General features: G+C 38.4%; 4 protein-coding genes across 5 annotated transcripts in view; all 4 read right to left on the bottom strand.

The window, feature by feature from the left end:
• Positions 1-121: 121 nt before the first annotated feature.
• Positions 122-5,828, bottom strand: LOC104428807 (transcription factor 25). Its single transcript, XM_010041746.3, has 4 exons — positions 5,439-5,828; positions 2,990-3,510; positions 866-1,777; positions 122-575 (listed from the first exon to the last, which is right to left on the bottom strand). The coding sequence occupies exons 1-4, from the start codon at positions 5,619-5,621 to the stop codon at positions 287-289; spliced, it is 1,905 nt and encodes a 634-aa protein (XP_010040048.1). The 5' UTR covers positions 5,622-5,828; the 3' UTR covers positions 122-286.
• Positions 5,829-8,118: 2,290 nt separating this feature from the next.
• Positions 8,119-10,464, bottom strand: LOC104428806 (hypothetical protein). 2 transcript variants are annotated; one of them, XM_010041744.3, is made up of 3 exons: positions 10,118-10,464; positions 9,787-10,031; positions 8,119-8,494 (listed from the first exon to the last, which is right to left on the bottom strand). In XM_010041744.3, exons 1-3 carry the CDS (start codon positions 10,358-10,360, stop codon positions 8,302-8,304), a joined length of 681 nt encoding a protein of 226 aa, XP_010040046.1. In that variant the 5' UTR covers positions 10,361-10,464; the 3' UTR covers positions 8,119-8,301. The 2 variants fall into 2 exon arrangements, with proteins under 2 accessions (XP_010040046.1, XP_010040047.1); XM_010041745.3 differs by having other exon boundaries at positions 9,787-10,028; positions 10,118-10,460.
• Positions 10,465-14,635: 4,171 nt separating this feature from the next.
• On the bottom strand, positions 14,636-19,943 carry LOC104428805 (isoeugenol synthase 1). The gene is made up of 5 exons (XM_010041743.2): positions 19,648-19,943; positions 19,406-19,540; positions 19,056-19,287; positions 18,369-18,572; positions 14,636-15,061 (listed from the first exon to the last, which is right to left on the bottom strand). Exons 1-5 carry the CDS (start codon positions 19,903-19,905, stop codon positions 14,862-14,864), a joined length of 1,029 nt encoding a protein of 342 aa, XP_010040045.2. The 5' UTR covers positions 19,906-19,943; the 3' UTR covers positions 14,636-14,861.
• Positions 19,944-26,104: 6,161 nt separating this feature from the next.
• LOC104428804 (translation factor GUF1 homolog, chloroplastic) overlaps positions 26,105-27,720 on the bottom strand; it is a 28,179-nt gene continuing 26,563 nt past the window's right edge. Inside the window, exon 23 of the mRNA XM_010041742.3 lies at positions 26,105-26,460. Coding sequence (XP_010040044.2) covers positions 26,365-26,460 — 96 coding nt within the window. The 3' untranslated portion in view covers positions 26,105-26,364. The remainder of the gene's footprint in view (positions 26,461-27,720) is intronic.

Genomic DNA, 27,720 nt, shown 5'->3' with positions numbered 1-27,720 from the left:
GTCTTGTCTATGTACACACGATTTTATGTTTCACTACGCCAACATTTTTGTGATTGAACAGCAGATGTAAGTGGGTATTTCTGTCAGCGTCAGTTATCAGTTTAACGATCGGTTGAGCCTATGATCTCTGTAACAGAAAATAGCATCAGGCCCTTCATAGTTTTGTACAGAAAACCGAAAAGGCATAAATCAGTTTAGGACATATCAAATATTATGAAGATAATAAAACCACAAGTGCTCAAAAAATCTGTAACACTATGCTTTTGCCTTCGGATGAAAAAATTAGTCAGTCTGCATTGTCCTGGGCATTTGCATTGAAGCGTTCAGCATCCTCGCCTCCATCACCATCTTCTCCACCATAATTAACCCAAGGCAATATCGACTCAACTAGGACAGCTAAAGCACTCCTGTCAGCCACATTGCGGACTGCGTGTGCACCACCAGCTGGATTGGCAGCTTGGTCCTGAACAAGAACTCCACCTCCTATCCCCGGTTCACCCATAAATTGTTGCATATTTTCAGGAGAAATTGATGCCACGGAATCAGAAAAATCAGAAACCAAGAGATGGCTGTACCTGTGTCCCCAAAAGGGAGGGAAAAGGGTAGAGAGAAGCCATGCTTGTCAATAACTAGCAACAACACAAACGTCACACGTAACAAAATACTCAAAACTCTGCTAATCAATGAACAAACCATAAAGCTGGAAAACAAAATCCAAAGTTCTATATAGTATTTGACCCTAACCGCATGCATCTTAGCATATTCCTTAATGAACCAAGCATTCATCGTCCCATTTGGTGATTGCAATATTATCAAAACGAAGGATAGAAAAGTAATTAAGACAAGCCCAAAATAAAAGGCTTACTCATTTTTGGTAGATGCAAAAGCTTCTTTCCTCACACATGCCCAGTCCTCTGCATCACTTCTATTAGTTTCTATTGTTTCAATAACCAGCTCCACAGTGTCCCTTAGCAACTTTTGCAGACCAGGGAATCTCCATATAAGATAATTCCTCTCTATGTATATACTAATAAGGTGATCGAGGGACGGTATTTCCATATTCTCTGATCGAAAGAACCAATGTTTGACTGTTTTTAACCAGAACTGGTCCTTCAGAGGAACCTTTGTCACCAATTTCTTCAACACTGATGGATGTAGCATAAGCGCCTGCTTCAGAAGATCAACTGATGATGACTTTGCATCATTATCATGCACATCTTTTTGACGATCCTCTTGCTCAAGATAGAAGCGGCAGATGGCAAGAGAGAATGAAAAATTTGGAAACAACCATAAAGAGTTGTCACTTTTATATTTTTCAGAGAAGTCTTCTAACCATGAATATTCCTCTGCCCTCAGGGCAAAGTAGTCGACACAGAACATAGCCCCCATTGGATCATCTACGTCCAATGAAAGCAGTAGCTTGCAAACTTCTAATGCAGACCGATGACAGCCTCGCCTTTCCAAATTGTTCATGTGTATGAAAAGTGTCTTAAATAGAGGTCGGTTTGTCTCATGGTTGTATTTCAATTGGATATTACCCTGCCATGGAGGAAACAGAGGATGCCATGCACATTCCAGGGCATATAAGCACTTGCCAATGGCATCTGCTGCCATCTGATGCTCACCAACAATTTTAAAGTATTCAGCGATTGTCAAAAGTGAGTCCAAGTGATACGGATGGTATAACAGAACACTTGCTACTGCATTAAAATCATGAGTAGCTTTGGCAGCTTCGAATGCCCTCTGAGCTTGAACATAAGACAATGAATGGACATATCTGTTACACATTTAAGTATTGAAGAACGTCAGTGCTTAGTGTGCAAAAAAATATAAACAAGCTAAAAGATGGAATATACAGCCAAACTCCTGGTAAATTGTGAACTAAAAGAAGCATACAGCACATGTTGGCAAATATTCCAGCCATGTCTATAAAACTCCTCCCAGTCCATCTAAACATGACTGAAGGAAAAAGTTAATAAGTTGATTCAGTAAAACGTGAAAAGATCTCCTACATCAAAGAAAGATATCAAGCGTCCTTAATGTGTACATCCACTTTAGTGTCCCCACATATAATTGCTTGTGGAGGATACACAGAGAGCTTGCTTCACCATGTACAGAGCCCAAACAGCAAAATGAACCGACTACATTAACCACATTAGTTATATCAGAACATCTTTTCTTCAGAATCAGGCATTTGATCATGAAGGAGTTCAGTAGTCATGCATCAACAAAGTCTTTGGGTAGCTGGCTTTAGAGTAATGTTAATAGAGTCCAGACAATGAACATCTTATATAGGGACAGATGCAAAGGTGAGATCACATATGGTTTTCACATGCATTGCTACCATACCGTCAAGAGACTATTGAATGAATTGCAAATTGAAAAACCTCCCTTGTTCAGCAGAAATTCAACACGAGCCTTGTCCCATAGGTATTATTCAATGACAACCACTTGATGAGGTAAATCTCAAACTCATACACCCTGAAATTGTGTGCTACAAGTTAGGGCTTTGGTTCTCACAATCTCATCTGCTAGTATGAACTTCACCAGTGCCCCTGCTCAAGTGGTGTGCATAATGGCACATTAATGGGAGGTTCTTAAAGTCACCCACCCTGATGGATGCAACCATCCTGAGATGCTGCCTAACCAAACCAAGATGCTCAAGGGATGAGCCTTCACACTGCTTAGATCCATGACTCTAACATCACAAATACCGAACACAGACCAAAGTCGATGTACACCTTGCCATAGGAAGATTACTCAAATTTGAAAATTAAGCATGGACCACCAAGCATTTATCATTGTGATAGAAATATTCCCGATTCTTTATGGGTATTAAATTCCCTCGATCCTAGGGGCGAAATTGCAGCCTCCAATCACTTTAAGAAGCAGATTATCATTACGAATAACCTCAGTGTCTCCAAAAGAACCAGATGCACAGCAAAACCAGGGAAAACATTACTGAGAAAAACTGAAACATGATCCTTACCTAAGGTGGTTGAGCCCGTCCCTTGCTTCCAAAACTTCCATGGACAAGGATGCATCCCAGCGAGGCCAATGGTCCAATGGAGTGACAAGTATTGTCTTTCTAGAATTATGGCTTCCGCGTCTTCCCCCACGCGTGTGTCTAGAACTGCCAACTTGACTACTTTCAAATGACTTTACAACCTTAGACCCAAAAATTCGTCGCAGCTCCATTTCAGCATTTAGGTACTTTTGATTCACTTGTAATACAGAAACTGTTTGTTCCTTTATATCACTGTGATGATCTATTCTGTGATCATTTTCATTTTTTACATCTATCAATAAATTTTCCAGAATCTCGTCAAAGTCTGAGGACTTTTTAATTTCATTGTGGTGTGAAGATTCCTTCTTTTCTCTCTTTTTCTTCTTTTTCCTTGGTTTATGGTTGGATGATGAAACCACCTCGAGAGTGCTTGCTAGCAGAGTTTTCTCCTGTTCCTCAGAGTTTCCTCGTGATTGTGCATCAACTGCAGCAGATTGAAAGTCCTGCAGGCAGAGCACTCTTATTAACAGATAAATTGTTTGCGAACAAGATGATATGAACAAATATAAAATAGAACTTTATCACAGTCAGAAAGCATGCAATTTAAGATTAGACCAAACTCAAGGAGGAGTTAAGGTTGAATCTCCACAAAATTATAACATAACTGCAATGAAGAAATAACTGAAATAGCAAGTTCCGTACAAGCCAATCATATGCGACTTATCAGACTTCACCTTATAAAGACTCTACAGGTTGTCTCAGAAAGCACACTCAGACAGCACACAACATAGATTAGACCAAACAAGCAGGAGTTAAGGATGAATCTCCACAAAAATATAACATAACTGCAATGAGGAAAAAAGTGAAATAGCAAGTTCGATACAAGCCCATCATCTCTGACTTATCAGACTTCACCTTATAAAGGCTCTACAGGTTGTCTCAGAAAGCACTATCAGACAGAACACAATATAGATCAGACCAAACTTAAGCAGGAGTTAAGGATGAATCTCAATAAAATTACCACATAACTGCAATGAGGAAATAAGTGAAATAGTATGTTCCACACAAGCCTATCATCTGTGACTTATCAGACTTCACCTAATAAAGACTCTACAGGTTGTCTCCGACAACTGTAGCTAAATTGATGATTAGTTACTTAGTCTTCAATTTGTACACATTGAAATGTCTTAGATAGCATCAGTACCTAAATGGTGTTTTTACCAACACTATTGAAAATTCTTCAAGGCAGACAGTAACAGAGGCTGAAGCTGAATGCATGTGACCATGATATCCAAATAATACTGCCCCATCCATGTTTATCGGATCACATATGATAACTAATTGTGCTTATTAATGTCCTCAGATACACATGGGCACCCATCAAACTTGGCACTTTGCATGACATGCAAATTTAATCCTTAACCAAGATTGTGGTCATGTGTGAAGATAAATATCAGAAGAACAAATAGAAGCATTTTCGACTTCTATGGTGTTCAGATAATCATAAAGTACACACTAGAATGGATTAAGGCCTAGAACAACATCATACTGATAAATAAAAGACAGTCATCTGAATAATTGGTTTGTCGATAACAGATGAAGTCATCATGTTGATTTACCTTCAGATATTTATCATAAAACCTGATAAAAATCCCCATAAAAACCAGAACTGCCTCAAAGGCCCCGCAAGATGAGGAACTCATGAAACACAGCATGGGGACAATATAAGTCCCATAAATTAGAACATCGAACTTTTTGAGTTTTCCACACAATCAATTCAACTGATTTGAATGCATAAAAAGATGAATCAGCATGTAACCAAACCCATCCATCTACCTAGCCTGATAAAGAACCCACCAAGTTACCTCAATAGAATAGCATGAAACAAAGAAAAAGATAGATGCATGTCTTCTTTGCCGACTCGCTGCCTAACCCGGTTATGTAAGTGAAACACTAAGTTTGCTTTCACATCCTTCTTCTACCTAGAATGCATCCTTTGCCCCCCACCACTGGACGAATTCCACAAGTCCAAAATTGCTGCCAGCACATTCACTCTAATCTAGCACATCTTCATAAGCAATTAATTCTTTCTTTATCTAGTTTATCTTGACAACTGAAATCGCATCAAAGCACAGTTACAATACATCCGACAAGAGAAACTTGGCATCACGCTAGTTCTAGGGACAAATGAAGGTCAAAGATTCGCCAAAAAGAGGCCCGACCAATACAAGGACATTGTCAATTCATCTTTTGTGTATAAAATGAATCGACTTTCCTCCCCGATTGCGCCAGTGACAAGAGAAATTGCGAGCGGGGTGCATCCAATTAGACTTTCCGGGTGGCTTTGAAGCTTTACGCAATAACAACAGGGAATTTGATCATATGGGAAAAGAAAAGCGAAGCGAAGCGAACAGGGAATAAGGGGTCGAACCGATTCAGGGACCGCTTGGTCGTCACTTTCGTCGTTGTCGTCGTTGCCGAGGAGGTCGAAGGGGTTCTTCTTAGAATCGGGAGAGTGGGAATCACGGTCCTCGTCCTCCGACGATGGTGGCTGCAGCTGCTGCTGCTGCGCTTCTTGCTCTTTCAGGATTTTCTTCAGCAACCTGCCCGACATCCTCTCTCACCTCCGCTCCCAAATCCTGCCGCCACCGCCCACAAAACCAACGAAGGTCGAAGAAAACAGAGCGAAAGGCGGTTTACGATCGCAATCCTTTGTGGGTGTCGAAAAATGGTACGATGATTCTCGGACTCGTGATGGGTCAGACAATCGCAATATCATCGTTTTTATTGCGGTGCATTGAAGCCCACCTAAACCTTCCCCCCCTTTGAACCCGTGGATTTCTCGGGGATTCCCATCACTTAAATCATTTGTGATCAATTGCACTCATAGTTTATTTAAGGAATAAGTGTATTAAAAATCTTAAATTTTTCGTAAAAATATAATTGAGCTGTAAAACCTTTAAAAAGTGTAATCGAGTTTTAAATTTAATCAAAATAGAACAATTATGATGCTAATGCGGCACTCATTGGACCGTTCGAGGTGAATTAGAGTTAGGGAAGGCACGGATTGAAGTTGCTCAAGGAGTCCACCCCGTTGTTCACGTTGTCTTTTGCCTCTTTCTCTTATATAAAAATTAGTTTTTTTATTTTTTTTTAATTTGTAATCCTTTTTCTTTTGTCTCCTTTTTCTTTTTAATTTTTTTTCCAAATTTTGAATGTTTTTAATGTGGCCTTGGTGAAGATCACATTGGTACTACTTGTTACAAGAAAGTAAATAAATATACGTTTTATGAATTTGATTATATCAATTTGACAAATTTTAAAACTTTATTGTACTTTTTTTAAGTATTAAGACTCAATTGCACGTTGGCAACAAATTTCAGAAATATTAATTCACTTATCCCTTCTCAAAAGCATGTATAGCTCATTGCCTAGACTTTTTGTCATTTTTTCTTAATGGTAATTAGAAAATCAACCAAAGACATGTCACTTGTACTATTCCATATTTATTCAAAGAAAAAAATTCAGGTTAATTTTATCAAATTCATATAGCAGAATATCAATACCCCACACTTTTCGACATTTCACCAATACTCCCGAACGTATATTCGTGATTCAAGAATACCTTCATCTCGATTTGATCCACAATCGTAATTTAAAATCTTTAGCGGCTTTGTTCGGGATTTTTAACAGTCATTATTGATAAAAATGTGTTTTTAAATGTTTAGGGGTATTGAAATGAAAAAAAAAAAAAAAAAAAAGCTTAGATATTAGTGCCCAATCAAAAAAAAAAAATATTTAGGGTTTTTTATGTAATTTTCCCCTTTTTTTTTTATGGGACAATATCACTAATTGTCTCTTTCCATTTTCTTCAAAATTGAAAATAATCGTTGTATTTTTTTGTCATTTAAAATTTTTCACATTCTTTTTAATGACAAATTTTGCTAATACGGACTGTTTTGTGATTGACCGAGGCTATTTTTCTTTTGGACGTCCCCATTGGTATTTGGGAGGAGCAATTTAACTGGACAGCATATCTTTTTAAACAGAGTGGACTGTTTTGGACGAGGAAAAGGGCGCACGAACTCAGATTCCGAGCAAAACTATACATGTCAACTAATGGCATTGTTCAGACCAAAAAAAAAACCAATGGCATTGCACTTCTTTCTTTCTTTGATTCGAATTGACGGAAAAGGACGAAGAAGGGGTAACGGGGAAGTTAGCCACTCTGGAACTTGCAGAACAGAATTCATTAAGTCTAAAACGGACAAATCCCCAGATTTACGGCAGCATAACAAGTATCAAGTTTGCATATTCATGCCGACATTACATTGATAAAAATGCTGAATCATTTGGTGATATTGTCAATGTATAAGTGCAAGTCATTAAAGAAAAGCATTAGTAAATTATGACAGGATGGAATGGGGATAGCATTGCGTCGATTTACATTGCCTTGTACCTCCCTGGCGGTTCTTGAACTCTCTTCCTCAAGATCTAAAGGACTCTTTTTGAGTTGTATTCTTCTAATTGAAGTCAGAAAGCAGATGTACAATCTGCATGTGCTCAATATCATCTCCACTAGGAAACAGCAATCCTGAGAGGATAACATGGTCCACTGGTATGCAGGCCATCAGAAGTGAGAGGATTTGGAACCCTGGCCATTCTATCTTTGCAGATTCAGCAAGGGAAAGGCGAAGCAAGTTGGCGGTGGAGGAAAATCCCACCACAACAGGAGAGCTATCATGGCAAACTTTGGAAAGGGGAACGAGCAAATACTACGTCCAATACTTGATATTTGCTTTGCCAGGTTGACCTCTTTTTGCCCTTCTGCTTGTATTTGAAGAATCTAAAAGCCTGAATCCGGACAGCCCCACTCGGGCCTCATGTTAGATGGCAACTTTCAAGTTAACTAAGAGAATCGTATTCGACATGTTTCAAATCATTTTAATGTTTGGAACATTATATACTATTAGCAAATCATCTTTCATATTGATTTCTCACATTATATTTTCATATATTTAATGTTCTAGTTAATTAGAAACGATTGCGTTCAACGCCAAACAGCTCATTTTGAAAAAAGTTTGGCCCCTAAGTTCGTAACCTGCAGGATGTTCGTAAATCTCCTGTTCTTTCATTCTACTAAATATCAGAAAAAGGAAAGAACAAATATCATGCGGACATCTTGATACCTCTTCGATGGCTAGTAAGTAATATTGTAGACAAGGATAAGCTCTGCTATTTAAATTAAAGGAAAAATAAAAAGAAGCCAAAAGGGCAACGCCGAGAAGGTAGTACTACAGTTTCAATTCTTTAGATCCTGCGGGTAAGAAGGGCTCCCACCATCCGTATTCATACTTTGGATAAGGCGCCACCCAATTTGCCGGCTTCTCAAACTCTACTTGGGTGGGATTAGAAGCCAATGCTTCTTCTAAGCTATCTGCCTCATAGCTATCAGCCAACACTCTATCCAGCCTCAACTTCATGAACCTGTTATAGGGCTAAGTTATGTTAGATGAAGCAACTAATACTGGCATGTAAATCACGTGTAAAACTAAGGAAAAACACAATGATATATTACATAGGAGAGAGCTAAGAAAAATGATATATAGGCAGTGCTATCAGAATCCAACCCAAAGGATATGGAATTTGATAATCAACATGAAGACAGCAAGCAATGATATAGAGATGATTATTCTACACGATTCACGCTGAAGACCATTATATGCAACCATCCGCAAGTGATGTGTGACCAGGACCATAAGAATCAAGCTTGCCACCTTACCAGGTTACATTAAGGAATGCCAATTGAGAATATCTTTTCAGCTCAAAAGAAGAATAGCAGTGCCTATAGAGACATCTACTATATATCTAAGAAAAAGAAGCTTATACAATCACATTACTCCTGGAGAGTCCTCAGCACAATGCAGCAAGCAATCTGAAAATGCCATGCTAAAATTACAAAATGCATATCCAGTATATATAACAATGGATAATGTCATTACAACAACATTTTGGGTGGACCACGTTAACTGCCATCATCGAAACGATCGCCTTACTGAAATTGTTCTATGGATGTGCTAGTCAGTCTAGGATACTACCTCTAGATGACGTTCATATCAAGGGAGTTCAAGGGCTCAATTCATAATCAACAAGCAATGAACCCATTGTATCATTATTCTACAAAAGAAGAATAGGATTTGAAAATCGGGGCAGGCAATGAGCCATATATGTACTGCTTGGACAACAAATCATTGATAATTAGAATACAAACGATGCTCACTCCAACTGATGTCCACATCAAAAGAGTTTCATAGACTCAACATGTAATCATCAAGGCATTTTTCTTGCAGAAAAAGACACTGATTTGAAAATGGAGGTAGCCCCTAGGCAATGACTCACAACTCTACAGCAAGTCAACAATGGATCACGGACAGGCAAATCGGTACAAGCTACCTCTACATGCCACAGCGTTTGCATGAGAAGAGTGCAAGGACTCAATATATGATAATCGACGGGACAAAAAGCAGTCAAATTTTTCGTAACTCTAGCCAAGTTCCAAAATGGGGCGAGCACGGAATTATTACTATGGCAGCTTTTCCAATATAGAAGGAAAGGAATTCAATTTGGTTGCTCCCTCATTTCATTTCGCCATGTTTGGCTGCAATGAAATTGATGATATCGGGGGCTCCTGGATACCAAGTTCTTATAATATTCAGATTCCAGGAACCTTATCCCAGAAAGGTAGGAGTTTCGCAATTCAAAGTTGGGAATGAACTCACGTGATCCAGTTAGCGTTGGTGGAGACAAGAGCGACAGCGGGCCGGCGCAATCGCTTGGTGATATTGGGGAAGTTGTCGAGGAACTTGGGCTCGATGACAAGCCAGAAGTCCTGCTCCTTGTTGCGCTCGCTGTAGTTGCGGAGGCGCTCGAAGAGAAGCTCCTGGAAGTGCTCCTCCTCGTCCAGCATGAATTTCGCATTCGCGACCACGAAGTGGTACTTGTTGCTCTTGGATTGGGACTGCTGCTAGTGCAGAGTAAGAGACGATGAACAAGTCACGATTTTGATCCCGACCCATCAAAACAAGGATGGGGAAGGCGAAGGGAAGATACCTGGGTCGGGCTGATCTGATTGGAGGAGTCGGTGGCGGCCACGGCCGTCACAAAAGGAGGAGAAGGTGGAGGAGAAGTTAGAGAAGAGGAGTGCTTTCGGAGGCCGCAATGGCGAGGAGGAGGAAGGGGACAAGTCCACATGGTGACATTTGTATGACCACGCATCGACATTCCAGCTACAGGACTACCCAAGAGGGTAGCCGCAGAGCCAAGAAGGCCACCACCACCACTCGACATCGCCATTCCCCTCTCTCTCTCCCCGTTGTGCTTAGTCTAGACGTCGACGATGTCGATGAAGAAGAGTGGCGAGCCTTATCTATTTATCTCTCTCCCTCCCTCTCTCCCTCTGCCAATTTCCCCGATCTACTAAACCATCGGTGCCCCCTGTTTTCGACTTCCTATTGGTTAAATGACGCTTTTGTCCTTTTGGCTAAGTGACCCTACTCTTATTTTTTAAAAGAATTTCCTCTTAAAAATGATTCCTTTTTATCTTGTTCTCAAAAATAATTTGTGAGCATTTGAAGATATTTCATACCTACCAAAATTTTTAATTCTCGGAATAGAAATGTGAGACCAAGACTTACAGTGGCCAAGCAAGCTTCTGATAAGCTTGCCGAACCTCTCTTGCCGGTTGCTGACGATCGTCGACAGCAGCAATAGTAGCTAGCAATGAGTGGTGACGAGGCTAAGAGGAAGAAGAAGAAGAAAAAAGAAAATTAAGTTGGGCTTAATTATGAAATTGTTCTTGAAAATAAAAAAATTTACCAAATGGATTTTTGTTCTTCTTTTTTTCTAGAAACAAAATAATATAATCAATTATTATTCGACAAGTTAACAAATAGAGCCTTAATGGGTCACCTTCATCTTGATGATTTGGACAATAAATTTTGCTCCCGTGCAATGCAAACTTGAAATTCCCCTTTCAAAACTCACATAGCAAAATTTGAGATTGAGCTGACGATTCATTAGATTCAATCACACATGTTTAGTTTGTTTGTCTTTCAATTATTTCTTCTATCAACAACTACTTTTGCTATTTCTTACCTTTACCCAAAAAAAAAAAAAAAAAAACTACTTTTGCGTGTATAAATGTTTATAACATTGCAATGAAACTTATCCGATCCATTAGATTCAACCACACATATTTAGTTTGTTTGTCTTTTGATTATTTCTTCTATGAACAACTACTTTTGCTATTTCTTACCTTTACCAAAAAAAAAAAAAAACTACTTTTACGTGTATAAATGTTGTATAACATTGCAATGAAACTTATCCTTTGACTCTGCAACTCATTATCTTATATGGTATTTAGAGTTTTAAAAATGCTCAAAGCGAGATTCTTTCATGGCCGAAACGAAAGCACCACTCAGATAACTGTCTTGTCTTCTCCCTTCATTGATGCCAAAAGCTCCACCTTAATCGCCATCGGCATAGTCACTCAGCTCCCGTCAAGCTCTCGCCATCTAACTATACTTCATGGGGAGCCCAGTCCCTGTCCCTGCTCGCGAGGGTATGATCTTTTGGATTACATCAATGGCTCCCTCCAACAACAAACCAACATTATCACCATAATGACTCCCAACCTAGCACCCCAAGACCAGCTTCTCCACATACTATTCTAACGCCATTCTCTAAAACTGCAATACTGCTTGCCTCCCCACCTACTGAAACCTCACGGGAAACCTAGTGCATCCGTGGGAATCTATATGCCAATCGTTTCCGTGCCCGGATGATGACTATCGAGGAATGATTACAACTATTCACTTGCGGCTCGAAATCTATTTTTGAATTTATCCACAGCCTCAAATCGATTGCTTAAGAGCACACCCTTATTGACCGCGCGGTGTCCATTGAGGATCTCATTTTGTACGTCCTCAATGGTCTCGAGACTAAGTTCCGCAAGATATCAGCGTCCATTCGCTCCCGCGACACCCCTCTGATCTCTGAAGAGCTCCATGATAAATTAGTTGTCTGCGAAGAATTCCTCAAGCGTGAAAACACCACTACTGATCTCCATGTTGTGATCGCCAATTTCACGGAGGTCCTCCCATTCCAACAAGATGTCAAACTCCACCAAGTAGTCACCTCAGAACCAGCGACAACACTGGCAAATTCCTCACACAAATCGACTAGCCTATGATCGTAACAGTGCCTCCAATTAAAGATACATCCACAAGTCGCTACCCGCGCATTTTTCTTATTTGTCAACATTGCGACCAGCAAAGTCACATGAGTAAAACGTGCAGACAATTCCGCCATAGCTCCCGCCAACTAGACTTGGGTCCTTGACTTCAGGGCCTTTCATTACGTCACCACTGCCCAAGGCAACCTCTCGTTGCCTTATGAATACAATGATCCGGCTGAAGTCGTGATTGATAATTGTAAAGGTTTGCAAACCACATACGTGGGATCCACACACCTCTATATCCTTCATCTTTCTTTATACTATCTAATATTCTTTATGTTTCCATTATCATTAAAAATCCCGTCTCTGTTCCTAAACTTTGTAAATATAATAATGTGATGATTGAATTTAACTCTTTTCACTTTGTTATTAAGGATCGACGCACGGAGGCAATTCTATCGCAAAGGCCAAATCACAATGATGTTTATCGACCTCCCTCGACCAAACTGTGCTTGCCTCCTACCCCTTCCGCCTTTAGTAGTGAACAAGCTCATCTGGTTAATCAGCATTCTCGGTTGGGCCACCTGTCTCATCGAATTTTACAGCATTCTTGTGGGAAAATTCTTTACCAACATCCTTTCATCAAGTCAAGTTTTCTACCGGCACGTTGTGTCAGTGCAACAAAAGTCATCATCTTCCTTTTAATGTTTCAAGACTAGTTGGATGTCAACCCTTAGACGTGCTACACAACGATGTTTGGGGCCCTGCTCCTGTCACTTCTAGTGATGGCTATTGATCGTATGTTATTTTCTTTCATCGTTTCACGAAATATACTTGGTCGTATCCACTTCACTAGAAATCCAATGTCCAAGTCATCATTGTTAAATTCAAATCACTTGTTAACTTTAGTCAAAAAAACTATCGCAGTTTATCCGATAGAGGAGATGAACTCACCAGACTCGATCATATTTTCTCCCATCACAGCATTATGCTTGTTATCACACCATCTTTTACTTCCCAACACAATGGATTCGCCAAACACCACCATCAACACATGGTTGAAACCAGCCTCAACCTTCTCTCTCATGCTTCTATTTTATTAACGTTTTGGTTGCATGCCTTTTTTACTGCCACATATTTTATATGACGACTCCCCAAACCGATTTTGGATTTTCGTTCTTCTTTTAACTTACTCTTTCTTCAAACTCTTAATCATCGCAAACTTAGGGTTTTCGGGTCTTTATGTTTTCTATGTTAAAACCTTACGCTCCTAAGGTCTCTTATTTTTTAGTTTCTTGGGTCGTAAAATGCATATATATGTTCTCGATGACGCTCAATTTTCTTTCACCCCTCCTTTGTATCCTTCGTCTAGTAGCACCAGTCACTTATTACTAATGGGGTCCCACGTGATATTTCTTCTCCTATAGTCACCCCATCTAGCCAATCGCGACTCACCCATGGAGCTGTCGCTTCTTCCCAAGAGCAACAAGGAATCGGCTCCATATCATTGATCTCCCCTCCATCTTCATCACCTATCCCACCACCGCCACTCAACCAACTCGTGCTCACTCTATGTGCACCTATTCCCTTAACAATATCTTCAAACCATAATAAATCCATTGCACCACCAAATATGTCTTTTCGCTACCCTTGAAGCCCACGTGTGTCACAAGTCTTGAAACATCCTGAGTGGCGACAAGCCATGTTGGATGAGTTCGCCGCTCTTGTCCATCATGGTACATGGCAGCTGATTCTTTGATGTAGTGGGTTGCGAGTAGATTTTTCGACTTAAGAGTAAACATGATGAAAGATATTTACAAAGCGTAAAATGCATTCTGCTCTCTATCAACTTTGAATCGATTTGCATGTGCATATTTACTTAGGCTCTCCACTTTGAGGACTTTCGGATAAATTAGCTTATATAAAAGCTGTTTATGATGAAACCTTGCCAACCGATGGTAGAGTAATTAAATAAAACAAAGCTAATGAGAAAAAAAGATCCAGATTCAAAAATAATCTCCATCACGAGTCACCATGTGATGAACGTGAAAATAGATGGCGAAATATGCTCGGCAAATGACGGGCGTGGGAAAATATTTTGCTCAGAATGTGAGAGTTTGAGGTGTCGAACTCCCTAAAGAACTCCACAAGCATCATTTATTCTTACAAGCCTTGTGATAAGGCGACCAAGATTCCCCCTTGGCAAGATCTCCACCTACAAAGCGATTGGCTAGGCCTTAAGGATATCCTAAACCCGTATGCATACCCCAAAAACCTCTCACTAGGTTCACAGTCATATTGAGCATAAATAACCAATCTCCAATACCAGAAATCCAATCCAAAAATCAATAACTTAAACCAAACAAATAACATTTTGTAGACATTATATAATAAATGCTTGAGTGGGCACGGACGATGCGCCCTGGAGAAGCCCGGAGCAAGACACAAAGGACTCGTTACATTAGGCTTTTTAAGACAATACAGAAATCCTCATTATTTTCATACATCATCAATCAAGTACATACCGGTGATGGATGGGTTGGGACAAACGCATACTTGGGCAAACTACGAGAGAATAGCTATAGATCACACGTCTTAATTGAATGAACATGAGGAGCATCAGGCAAAAGAGGCCAACTTGGGCTTGGGAGGATTGAGCAAGCAAAGGTCGAGGAGAGAATCAACCGAAGTGTAGGGATGGTCAGGATACAATGTGGAGGCCTCCATATCATTCTCCGTCAGCTCAAAGCTCGTCTGCTCTCCTTTTATGAATATGTTGTGAAGTATCGCCACCGGTATGTTGTCCGGATATGGCAGACCTGATGATGAGTAAATAAAAACCACAAAAATTAAGAGATGATTACTTGCTAATGATAATGATTGTCTATGGATCACCCAACACATAATATATGAGAGATCCTATTCTGTTCCGTAGCACCATCAGAATTCATGCAGACTTTGCTTATATTTGATCTTGGCGAGGTGTCACTAGTCATTACCCATTACTAAGTCTTTACGGGGAAAAAATTACCAAAACAGTCCTAAACCTATTACATTTTTTTCTAATTTAGTCATAAACATTTTTTTGTCAATTTAACCATAAATCTATTGTACTTATGTCAATTCAGCCTATCTACCACATTTAACTAGCCAATGCTAAGTTGTCAATTTTTTAATTTATTTTTTTTGGTTTTTTTTTATATTTTACAATATTTACTCTCCCCCCCCCCTCCCCGTCGCCGGACCTCACCATGACTAGGAAAGGTTGAGGTCATCCTACAACAGCAAGGCCTCACCCACTCAGGGTAAGCCCGCCCTCATTGTGGATCTAGCAAGGGCCTCACCCAACGATGATGCAGAAATTGACTGTCCAAAACCACTTTCACTTTTTACCAATTTAGTTCATTTGGTCAATTTTGACTGAAAATTGTTAATGTCGACACTGGCTATCCTACATAACGTGTGAACAATTTTTTTATAACATTTTAAATGTTTTTAAAATATGTATTTTTCTTCCTTTTTTTCTTTTTCTTTTATTTTCTTTTTTTATCCCCTTCTTCCTCCTCGAGCCAATCATTGTCAATCGGCCAAAGGCTAAAGCCGCAAGGTCAACCTTGTTGGCCTCAAGCGAGCCTCGCCCACCCCTGGGCTGCTCTCTAAATATTTTAATTTTTTCAATTTAGTGCATCCGGTAAATTTAAGTTGGAAATATCTCACATGGATGTCAGCCGTCTTACGTCGTTTAAACAACACTAACGTGAACAACTTTAAGTAATATTTTCAAAATATTAAATGTAATTTTTTTGTTTATTTTTTTCCCCTTCTTTCTCTTTCTTTTTTCCCTCCCTTCTTCCTCCTCTAGATGGCGCCAAGCCTTGATGGCTAGCTAGAGGCAAGTGCATACCTTGCCAAATTTAGCAAGGTTGAGCCTCACCTAGCCTCGCCCACTCCTGGTGTGGTAGTTGGGTGAGGCCAAGGGCAAGCGAGGTCGAGCCTTGCCATCGTAACAGTGAACTTCTAGCCACAATTTTTAGATAAGCTTAGATAGGCAACTTGGTAAACTGAAAAGGCGAAAATGGATTTATTCTTTAAAGGGCAACCACATTAGAGAAATAGTAGGATTATAAACAAATCTGAGTGAATAATATTCAAATAATTCTAATTTATGAAGGATTCATTTGCAACTTTTAAAATAGTGGACATTGTTCTCTTGTCAAAAAGAAAAAGTTGGTAGATATTGCTCCAAAATAAAAAGAAAAGATTAGGAACTCAAAAAAGTAGAAAAAGTGAATATCTGGTATCAATTTTCAATTATTTTAGGATTTGTGATCAATTAACACATATTGAATTTGATTGAATTTTGTTTTCTAAACTTTAGTCTTGACTCATGCAATCCTAAGATTGAACTAATATCTTTTTTAGGTCCTTTCACCTCTTCATCTATGAGATTCCAATCAATAGGATAATTTTTTTCCTCTACTAAGTCATTTTTATATTTTGATATTTTCTTTATTTCATATGTTATTATGCATATTGCATAATCGACATCACCAATCTTGATTTTAAATCACCAAAGAGTCCTTGTAAAACAACTTAATTTGAGCGAAAAGGATAAGGAGCCATTCAAACGTACAATGATTTATTTATTAGTCGCAAAGTAAATGTTTGAAGTTTTTTTAAAATCTTTAAAATTTATTAGATCTTTCTAAAAAAATAAAAATCTATTTTTGCTAGCAATAATATTTTTTTTGTTTGTGATCACCTCTATTTTGGTATTTAATTTTCTTTAGAATTATATTTTTTGCTATTTTTTTATTTATTTATTCATATTTAAGGAATCTCATTTGAGGGGATTTGAGGAAATCTCCCAAGTGAGATTTTTAATTTTTCTAAGGAAACCGGCTAAATAAGTCAACAGGTTTCCTTGAAAACTTTTGAGGTGGAGAAGCCACCATTTGATTTGCAATTCTCACATCATGGTTATCTCATCTTGTGTACAAGATTTATGACTGGATTAGTAAAAATACAGGATAATTTTTCTCGAAAATGCATGTAAGGCTCTAATTCCCGTTTGGTTCAGCTTTGGAGAAATGCCCTTGGGAGAATGCAAATACCTATAAAGGGGTTTTTCGAAATACTAGACTGTTTGATAAACTATAACTGAAAAGTGCTTTTGGAAAATGCAAGACTGTTTGATAAACATATATTTGAAAAGCCTTTTAATGTAACCAAATTAAGTTTTTAGTTTTAGTATTTTTAAAATTGCAAAAAGAAATAATGACTATATAAAATTTTACATTTTCATGTTGAAAGTAATGTAAAAGATATATATTAGTAAATTTATTTAAAAATTATATTAAAAGAAATTGATTATAAATTAGATGCAAAGCTCAACTTTTGGCCTAGGGTTTTTTTAGGTTTGTTTTCAACTTTGAATAATTTTATTTTAATTATTGTAGTATTAATCATCTTCTTTAATTAATGATCATTCTAGTATTGATAAAAAGTTGGGCTATTAAATAACAAAAAAAAAAAAAAAAAAAGTGAACCCAACATTTGCAAAGGGTTTTTATTATTTTTTTAAAAATAAAAATAAAATCCGATGAAACTCCGTCACCAATCAACGGCGGTTGGGGTGTGGAGAAAATGATCGGTTTAAAAAAAATCAATGGATGAATAGTAGAGGTGAACTTGCATTTCCGAAATACCGAAAACCCAAAGTAGATCCCCACCGTTTGAGCTTTCAGAATTTCAAATGCCAGGATTTGGCCAAGGACACCTCCAAATGCTGAACCAAATACCTAAATTTTTTTCCAATGGGCTTTCGGGGCTGAAAGCCCCTTGGAAATGCTGAATCAAACGGGACCTAATTCTGTGAACCTTTATACTAGATTGAGATGCGCATAACTTCATAATCCCACACGCAGCAAATAAACATCCTCTGTCAAAGCGAAACGACTAAGCACCTTGGGCGTTTGCCCTCACGAGATAGTCAGAGCAGTAAAGACACTGAATAGTTTAGGCGCGAAGATTCAATGATATGTACAGTAGCTACTATGGCATCTTTAACATTATGTAGAGAGATATCAATAGAGAAGCAAAAAAAGGGAAAAACTCAGATCTTACTTTCAGTGAGCTTGACCATATCCTCCTCCGGAATGAGCATCTTTTTAAGAGTCCGTCCAGTCTTTTTCTCCCACAGGGAAATCAAGTCTAGCTGGGAAACGATGTTCCCAGGAGGTCGGTATATGACCACACGATTCGCTACTCTTGGATCTGTCGCCGCTTTTACCGTGTAGAATGCCACATCTTCTTCGTAATTTAGGACGGCTGTACATACATGTGACCACATGGAAATCAAGTCTAGTAGGAATGCAAATTGGATGGCCGTACATACATATAGTAAAAGTTTTTCTAATGCGAGCTATAGTAATTGATATTATAATCTACCATTTTACGGTATTAGTCTAATAAGACAAAATAAAATGTTTATTAATTAATCTAATATATAACTGGTTAGTGTATGCCGAATTGAATCTAGCCCATAATAAGAGGATCCGGCTAAAAACTCTATAAATAGTGCTCAAATCTCTCCTCTAATTTTAACACACACAATTATCCTCGTATAAAGAGTGTTTAATGCTAAAGTGAAGGGCAGTCTAATTAAACTAATGATACAAAAGGCAATAAAGGAGAAACACTTAAGTTTTAGACCGTTATGGTTCCACATTAAGAATGATGGATTCCAAATCAGGTGTAAATCTCTTTATTTAATTACATATGCATTCTTATTTTTAGCTATGAAAATCGTACCTTTGGCCTCGCCAGTTCCATGAACGACCACATGGTCGCGCTGCTCATGGGGATGGAGCAAGTAATCCACAAAGTAAGCGGCAAAAGAGTTGGCAGAGACATAGGTGAAGGGAATCCCCGCAGCCTCGGTCGCTCTCCTGATCTTCCTCTTGTTCTCCAGCAATGCTTCGAAGGGCGGCAGCGCCCCTTTCACCCTGTCCACTTCATTGCCATACTCCGACGGAACAAACCTCTTTACATCATACACACACAGTTTTACGTATGTACAAGGACTAAGCATGCACACTTACATGCAACTGATATATATGAATTCGATTTAATTACGATAAGACTAGCTAAATTAGTTTCACCTGGATGTTGGGGGCTTCTTTGATGGCGTCGATGATCTTGAGTTGTTGGAAATGTTGAGGGACGGGGAGAGTCGAGATGACGACATCAACCTTCCGGAGCACCGACACAAGCTTCTCATGCTCTTCCAAATTACCCTACACCCCAGAAAACAAAGTAGCTATTTATATACACTTTAGGGTCTCTTACACACACACACACACACAAAAGGACTGAATGAGAAAATTATTTCGGTCGTAGGTACCTGTACAACGGTGACGTTCATCGATTCGAATTCATGCAGCAACCATTGCTTGGAAGGATCGGGATTGGTGGAGCGGACATAAGCAAGAGTAGGGTGCCCCATGGAAAGGGAGGCCTTGACCATGAACTTGCCCAGGTATCCACTTGCTCCGAATATCAGTATCTTCTCCTTCTCCACCTTCTTCTTGCTCATAATAGTATCGTTAGCCATGGATTGGACACCCTCGTCCTCATTTTCCCGTGAAGTTCTCGGCCTCATACGTGCTTTTCTCTCTCTCTCTCTCTCTCTCTCTCTCTCTCTCTGGTGTCCACGTGCATCGCTGCAGTGCCCTTTTGTACGCAAAAACTTCATATGTTTTAAATTATTTTTTGTGTGCGGTCGTCGAGCCACATGTGTTGCATTCTGTATCTGTTCTCGAGTCATGAGTCAATGTTTTAAATTATTTTTTGTCTAGAGAATGCTGTTTTTATCTTGCAAAACAAAAGGGTATAAGGATACTTAAAGTGTCAAAAAATTTATACAACATTAAATATGATGCTAAAAGTTTTTGCCAACTCATATAAATACAAATCGAAGAAAAACGATCATTTATGTATCGGAAATGGAAGAAAAATGATCATTTATGTACCTCCAATGAGTAATTCTGACAAAAAATATGGCATGACTTTTATAATAAAATGTTTCATGTGACATCGCATTATTTATTTAAAACAAGTACACGTGGACTTCCTAAATGATTCGCACAAAAAGTCGTGGCTGACTTGCCTAAATGACGTTGCATGAAGTCTAGGCCAAAGAACCACGTCGCATGAGCTTCTCTCAAAACCGGAGCACTGTGAAGTTACGTTCGACGTTTACATTTTTTCCTCTCTCCCTCTTACCGTCATTCGGTCACCGTTGCGTCGCTTGCTTGCTTGTGTGCGTGCTGTCTCCGTCGCTTTCACTTAGTCACTCACTTGAGGTTCATCATCCTCCCTCACTTGCTCAATTGACTGGAAAAATTAGAACTCGAAGGGAAAAATTAGGTTCGGTTCTTGGTGCAATTGTGAGGACGTCGGTGTTAGAGGAGGAATCTTGCAACAAGTCAAATGTGAATGATTTTTGAGTTTTGTGAGATGCTTTGTTGTTTTTAGTCCTCTAAACAAGAACTGCTAAGTCATTGTTTATTAATTTGGTACTGATGTGGAAACCTTATGTGAAATTGTGGTCATTTCAGTGTTAAGGTCTCAAAAGCTACCTATATTTTATTACCATGGGTGTAGCATCGACATGGGGACACTAAACAAGAACTGCAAAGTCATTGTTTATTATATTGGTGCAATTGCAGAAATCTAATGTAAAGTTATCGTCCTTTATGTGTTATGATCTCAAAAGCTAACTATTATTTTTTTTTTTGTAGCGGCAACATGGGGATATTATTTCACCCATCATTATGTGTTATGGTGAGGAATTTGTATTGACACATAATATTTGGTAATCCCATAATATCCTTAATTTAATTTGCATTTGCATTAGTAACACTTTCATATGTTCACTTAAATTGCATCGGCACAGTCACGATTTGTGTTTCGAATTGACCCCACGTGTAAGAAGAGTATAAAGAACAATCATGCAAGATTTGTCCGGGAAGATACTGAGCAAGGAAGAAATTGCGACATGTAATCAACAATTTTGGGAAGAAAATGGATTTGGTGGAGAAGCAAAGTGGGAGACCGTCGGATAAGGAAAATAAGTGAGGATAAGTGGCGTTACATGCATAAGAAAGACGAGTGAAAATTATGGTGAAAAGAATATTTGTTCGATATCCCTGAAGCGGTAGTCCAAACTGAATGGAATCCGATAAAGGAAACAAGTGGAGATTTGACCAGCCTTCCTCGCCTCGACAGAAACTCAAAATCTCGGAAATCAAGGACCGAAAATTACTGGACAAATGTGGACATAAAAGGCGGATGAACGAAAACCGGACCACACCAAACAAGTCGATTCTTTGTGATTCTTGCGGAAGCCGACCCAATTTCCAATTCAATAAAATTGGAACCAGTGAATATCAATCGAATTATCGATTCTTAATGTTAACCCATCTACCCAGATCAATCTTTTAAAAAGACACTCACAAACCCTCATCGGATAAATTTTCCCTTTTTCATCCGAAAATTGCCTCTCTTGCTCACAATTTCACAAACCCTAAAGAGAGAGATTTTTCCTATCGTTCACAAACTCTCTTAGTTAAAGAATGAAAATATAAAGGGCTTGAATGGTACAATCCTTCCGTCACCCTAAAATTAAAAGGGAGATATCATAGCTAGCAACTCACGCCCTACTGCAACCTTACCTTGACGCTACCCTCTCGCCCAACTGTTAACGCCTCCCTCTCGCTCAACCATCGACGCCTCCCTCTTGCCAATTTTAGTAGCTCTACACGTAAGCATGTCATTTTCACTTTTCATCACAACTCGGATCGGTGGAGTTGAAATCGCCATGTTGTTTCCGAGTTAGCTAGTTGTACAATGCGTTGTTACCGGGTGGCTGCAACAAGCAATGTTCTGCAAGATGAAATTATTATTGAGTCGGTCAAAATTTGCTCGGGCAAGTTTGCTTTCAGAATTCATCAAGAAAAAACAAAACAAAGAAAGTATGAAAAATTCCAAATAAGGGCTTAAAGTACTTTTATTTTCTCAAATAAGGACTTGAAGTGGACTTTATTTCAAACTAAGGCCTGAAGTATCATTATTTTTTTTCAAATAAATGCCTGAAATAGATCTTATATCAAATAAGAACTTAAAATGACTATCTACCTTGTTTGGTTCAGATTTTTAAAGGGTTTTGAGCTCTTAAAGCCCAATGGGGAAAATATGAAGTGTTTGGTGAGTATTCTTGGAACCCCATTAGCCAAATGCCGGCATTAAGAAGGCTAAAAGCCCAAAGCGGGTCTTAGGGCACTTTGGGCTTTCAACATTTTAGGAATACAAGTCCATGGACGTTGCTCATCTCTTCACCATCACTGTTCATCTTCCCCGGTTTGCACCAAAGAGTAACCAAAGGCCGATGACCGTCGTTGAGGGATGGCGCGTCCTCGATGATCATCACCTAAGGGGTCACTCATCCCCGGCCACCACTGTCGGGGTCATGCATCGCGGGCAATCATCACCTCAATCGTGCTACCTCAAATGAGGTTGCCCGACGGCCAAATCTGGTCGCTAATGGTAGACCGATGGCGAGCTCGACAAATTAGTCTTGATTTTAAAAAATAATAATAATAATAATAATAATAATAATAATAATAATAATAATAATAATAATAATAATAAAAGCCCTTTACGAATGTAAGTTTTACCAAATGGCATTTAAACTAAAGCAATTTTCCAATGCACTTTAAAGTTACAATTTGCCAAACACGATAGCATTTCAAAAAACTCCTTTAGCCCAAAAGTATTTCATTTTCTCAAAATTATTTTCACAAAGCTTAACCAAACAAGTTCTATGTCTATTTCAAATAAAGGCCTAACTTTTTTACTAGTTAAGGGCATTATAGTCATTTATCTTCTCTTTTCCTTTTTTCTTTCCTTTTCTCTTTTGATTTCCTTTTTTTGGTTTTTCTTTCTTCTTCGCCGATAACCAACAATACCGAAGAGGGCTGGGTGAAGGTCGCCCTTGCCTGATCTAACGAGGGCCACCCTCGCTGACCACCAACGAGGTGACCCTCACCCTAGGGGGAGGCCGCAAAGGTGACCATCAGCTAGGCAAGCCCTCGCAAAATTTGGGCAAGGATCACCTCGCCAGCAGTCGGCAAAGGATAGCCTCACTTGGGCAAGGCAACCCTCACCCTCAAGTGAGGCCGACCCTCGCCAGTTATGAGTGAGTGTCACCTTGCTAGTAGCCAATGAGGGTTGGTCTCGCCTGATTTGGCAAGGGTGGCCTCGTCCATGGCCGGCAAGAGCTTGCAAGCCCTTGTCGACCCTTATCAGGGGTTAGTGAGGGTGGTCGAGTCCTGCTAGCCCTTACTAGCGACCAGTAAGTGTCGTCAAGCCCTCATCAATAGTCATTGGCCCTTGCTGAAAAGCTAGAGAGAGAGAGAGAGAGAAGAATAAAAATAATTTAAAATTAAAATTGTGATTGGATGAACATCCTTTCACCAGTCAAAATATTTAGCTAACCAACAACCGATGAGGTTGGCCTTTATTTGAAATAAACCATAATCACTTTAGAATCTTATTTCACACAACTCTATTCCGAACCCTTATTTGGAATTTCCCAAAAAGTAAATGAGGTTAGTTCCATTGACCCACCCGAAACCAAATCGATCGGTCCAGAGGGGCATTGACAAAGGGGCAAGGCCATGGCCGTGAGGGGTCTTGGCCGTGACTCATCTCTGTTGAAAGTTTGTTTGTAAAATAAACTATGTGTATATTTTATTGTCTCACATAGGAAAAGTGGGAGGAAGTAGGCTAATTAATAAGTGTTGAGTTTCTTTAACATACCTAAAGAAATGATCGGGTGTTAGTTAGACCCCACCATACCCGCATGCGGGTGCGCGATTATTAGGTACATTTAGCACTTTGCATGCTTGCGCGCCCACGGTTTAATTAGCATTAACCTCTTCATCTTTTTTTTTTTCTTAGCTTATTCTTTAATCAATTCAAAATCTAAAAAATTCATTTTATTTATTAAAAAATTATTATTATTATTATTATTATTATTATTATTATTATTATTATTATTATTATTATTATTATTATTATTATTATTATCCAAATTTTTGTTTGTGTCTCTTCAAGACAACCTTTGAAAAAATATGGAGAAATTTCTAAAATGTTGCATTTATATTTTTTTTTTAAATGATTTTGTTTACTTTGCAATTTTGAAATTTTGTTGTTTATCCTTTTCCAAAAGAGGATCATTTTTATCTTTTTAGCATTCTTTCAAAAAAACTTTGTTGCTTCAAATAAATTGCTATAAAAAAGTAATATCACGCATTAAAATCCGACTTGATTATTCTAAAAATCCGAATTCATTGTTCTACCCAATTTGATCCCATATTTTCTCAACAGTCTCTCTCTCTCATGTCTTTTTCTCATGTCTTTTTCTCTGCGTGCTCTAAGATTGCCAGCCAGAATTATGAGACCTCAATGTATTTTTATAGTGTTAACTAAGTCCAATTCACTTTTTATGAGCTTAATTTACACCTCATTAATGTAATTGACTTTAATAGCCTAAGGCCTAACTCTAACAGATTAGATTGCTCTGATTAAAGTTTAATAAAGCCCCCACCCCCCTCTCTCGAGCGGCTGGCGACATGGACTAAATTGATCAGATTGCTGGCTACTCAAGATTCTGGCTAGCTCGGCCCCAAAGAAAAAAGGAACACTTTGATGTTTGCGAACAGAGCAAGATCTAACTCTAGAACGTCAAGTAAGGCTCATAGTCACTGGACTGTTGCGGCAACCTTTGATTCAAGGTCGCCGGGCCCCCACCTCCTCTATCTCAGATCAAGGAAGCTATGGACAACCTCGACCGAGGTCAGCATTCACGAATCAGCTCCTGAAGATAGTGAATACCGCGCTGATCAACAGTAACCATGAAAAGTGTTTAGTTATTTTTTTCATTTTTCAAATTTATTTTATTTTTATTTTTATTTTTTCTGCAAGGGCAATCACATGGCGCCACATCTACATCAGAGCCACGTCAGGTTTTAACAGTGATTTTTAACAGATTCTAATGGATGGATGTGGATGGATGTCATTCGAGTATTATTTTTGAGTTTTTGTGTTATAAAAATATGATAAATATGTGGAACATAGTCTTGAATTTTTGTTAATTTTTTATCCTTTGTGTTAAGTTAGAATTTACTTTTCCTTATTGAAACATATTAGTCATATTGAAAATTACTAGCAAACTTACATTTTCATTATGAAAAATTATTCAAATGAACAGTTATGTAACATAATTACTTGATTTTGATACTTACCCTTCACATGGAAAATTACCAACCACATTGAAAAGTTAGTGATCAACAAGATGTTGATAAAACTATTACTCTTCAAAAGTTGTTACTTATCCTAGTGGGGAGGTTAAGTGATCTCTCTTAACTTCGGATATAGTCCGAGTTTCTTTTCAAGTTCGTAATCACGTGGTGAAATTATTAAGTTATCACTAGTTTAAAAATTAGTTTTTCGTTAACTATATATGCTACAATAAGATATCTATGAATACTTTTATTTTGACTTGCTTTGTTCAAATAAAACGTCACATGCAGTCACTAAGGATACTGAAAACAATTGTTGATACATTACAAGGCATTTCCCAAACGATTTAAAGTTATTGTAATTAGTGATCTCATTGAATTAGCCAACATAGAGTACCCTTGAGCTAGCCCATAACTTCGTGGATAGAGCTCCTCTTATTAATAATTAGAAATTTTACCTGGTTCAACTTTTCAGTCTTAAAGAAAAATTTTAACTCAGACGGTGAAAAGGAACTTCAGATAAATAGAAAAGGGGCTTCCACTATGATATCGCACCAAGCTGACTACAGAAACCAGAAAAATCCAAGCTGCTACCAAAACCATATACAATTGTTTTACATTGCTTGGTTCTTTTCTCTTAGACCCAGAAGCAAACCAAATGCGGCGGGGATTACCCAAAATCTTTCAGTAAGGCATGAGCATCCGCGTATCCTCTGAGAAACGATTTTACACGGCCAGAGTCAGCAGAATATATATCACAACACTTCCTTCTCAAGCTTCAACACTGCCATAAAGGCTTCTTGAGGTACATCGACCTTGCCAATCGCCTTCATTCTTTTTTTCCCTTCAGCCTAATAATAGAGAAGATAAAGCTTCGTCAGATTAACAAAATTTCCATAAATATCATCAATTTTCACATCGATGCAAAAACATATGCATGCTTCAACACAAAACAGACACTTGCCAGTACAAAATTGAAGATCCCAATTTTCTCCTAGTGCATTTGGGTATGGACCCAGAATTACTGAAGAAATTATGCAACGATGAAATGCAACTTAAGATAAATAAAAGCAGAAAGACCAACATTTTTTCATCCTTCACATATATCGCATTAGTTAATGACTCTTGAATTCTATAAATTACTATCATCTTTTTATCTTAGGCATATGTATTTGTCTTTGTATGTAGCACCTGCATAGAAAGCTCCCTGATCAGTCGCATCACAGAATTTTAAATGAGTAAAAATTCAACTGTACAATCAAGCAGACCTTTAGAATATTAGACCGTAAAATCACAGAAAAATAAGTCACAGAAAAGCCACAACGCAGCAGCATCGGACCACCATGTAGAAAAATAGCTGGGGATACTTAGACATCCAATTTGAACAATTTCTGACTCATGCAATGTGTAGCATATTTGTCCATTGACACAAGGCAGAGAAATAAACCATTTTACATCCTGTCCTACCCCTTTCACTCTTTTGGGACTTCATCGTAATGAGTAGGGAAAATTCTATGTTGCCATACTAAAATTGTACTAGTATATGACTAATCCACTTGCATAAAACAGAAAACAACAAAGAATGGAGCTAATCCATCAAAGTTAAAAGCAATTCCTCGGATGCTTTCACCTTTCTTGGAAATGAGATGATTGTGAACGGGTGGTGCGCACTCTTTTTAAAGAACCTTCATATTCAAAAGCCACCCAAAAAGGCAAAAAAGGATAAAGGTATCTTAATGCCTCGCACTCAAAATTAAACAAGGCTTCACTCGAATATCAACTCTAATATACTCTAGTGAGATAACTACTGCTTTCAAACATTCTTTGATCTCTGCCTCATCCTCATGTGTTCCTAATGGTCTGACGAATCTTAATGACTTGTGCCCGAGGAAAATAAATGATTCCACCTTAATATCAACACATATAAATCTGTCTAAGCAAATATACTCAAGTGAGATAACCATTGCTTCCAGTTGTTCTTTGATCTCTGCCTCATCCTCATTTGTCTATAACGGTCTGACAGTCTGCTGATTCAGTATTTCTTGATTAACAAATAGATAGTAATGATCAATCTTGTCAGATTTGTCTTGTACCATATGTGTATAGTGTCT

The sequence above is a fragment of the Eucalyptus grandis genome, chromosome 8, assembly GCF_016545825.1.
Source record: "Eucalyptus grandis isolate ANBG69807.140 chromosome 8, ASM1654582v1, whole genome shotgun sequence".
Lineage (NCBI taxonomy): Eukaryota > Viridiplantae > Streptophyta > Magnoliopsida > Myrtales > Myrtaceae > Eucalyptus > Eucalyptus grandis.
Note: the sequence above shows the minus strand (reverse complement) of the source record. Positions and strands in the feature narration are given on the sequence as shown.

What these genes read in the sequence shown, in the direction of transcription:
- LOC104428807 (XM_010041746.3), bottom strand. Translation starts at nt 5,621, where the DNA reads ATGTCGGGCAGGTTGCTGAAGAAAATCCTGAAAGAGCAAGAAGCGCAG. An exon ending in ACCAAGCGGTCCCTGAATCG is followed by an intron (nt 3,511 to 5,438) that starts GTTCGACCCCTT and finishes CTCTGCCTGCAG; the next exon opens with GACTTTCAATCTGCTGCAGT. An exon ending in TTTGCATCTACCAAAAATGA is followed by an intron (nt 576 to 865) that starts GTAAGCCTTTTA and finishes TTGGGGACACAG; the next exon opens with GTACAGCCATCTCTTGGTTT.
- LOC104428806 (XM_010041744.3), bottom strand. Translation starts at nt 10,360, where the DNA reads ATGGCGATGTCGAGTGGTGGTGGTGGCCTTCTTGGCTCTGCGGCTACC. An exon ending in ATCAGATCAGCCCGACCCAG is followed by an intron (nt 10,032 to 10,117) that starts GTATCTTCCCTT and finishes ACTCTGCACTAG; the next exon opens with CAGCAGTCCCAATCCAAGAG. An exon ending in ACCAACGCTAACTGGATCAC is followed by an intron (nt 8,495 to 9,786) that starts GTGAGTTCATTC and finishes GCCCTATAACAG; the next exon opens with GTTCATGAAGTTGAGGCTGG.
- LOC104428805 (XM_010041743.2), bottom strand. Translation starts at nt 19,905, where the DNA reads ATGAGGCCGAGAACTTCACGGGAAAATGAGGACGAGGGTGTCCAATCC. An exon ending in TGAACGTCACCGTTGTACAG is followed by an intron (nt 19,541 to 19,647) that starts GTACCTACGACC and finishes TCTGGGGTGTAG; the next exon opens with GGTAATTTGGAAGAGCATGA. An exon ending in TGGAACTGGCGAGGCCAAAG is followed by an intron (nt 18,573 to 19,055) that starts GTACGATTTTCA and finishes ATGTATGTACAG; the next exon opens with CCGTCCTAAATTACGAAGAA.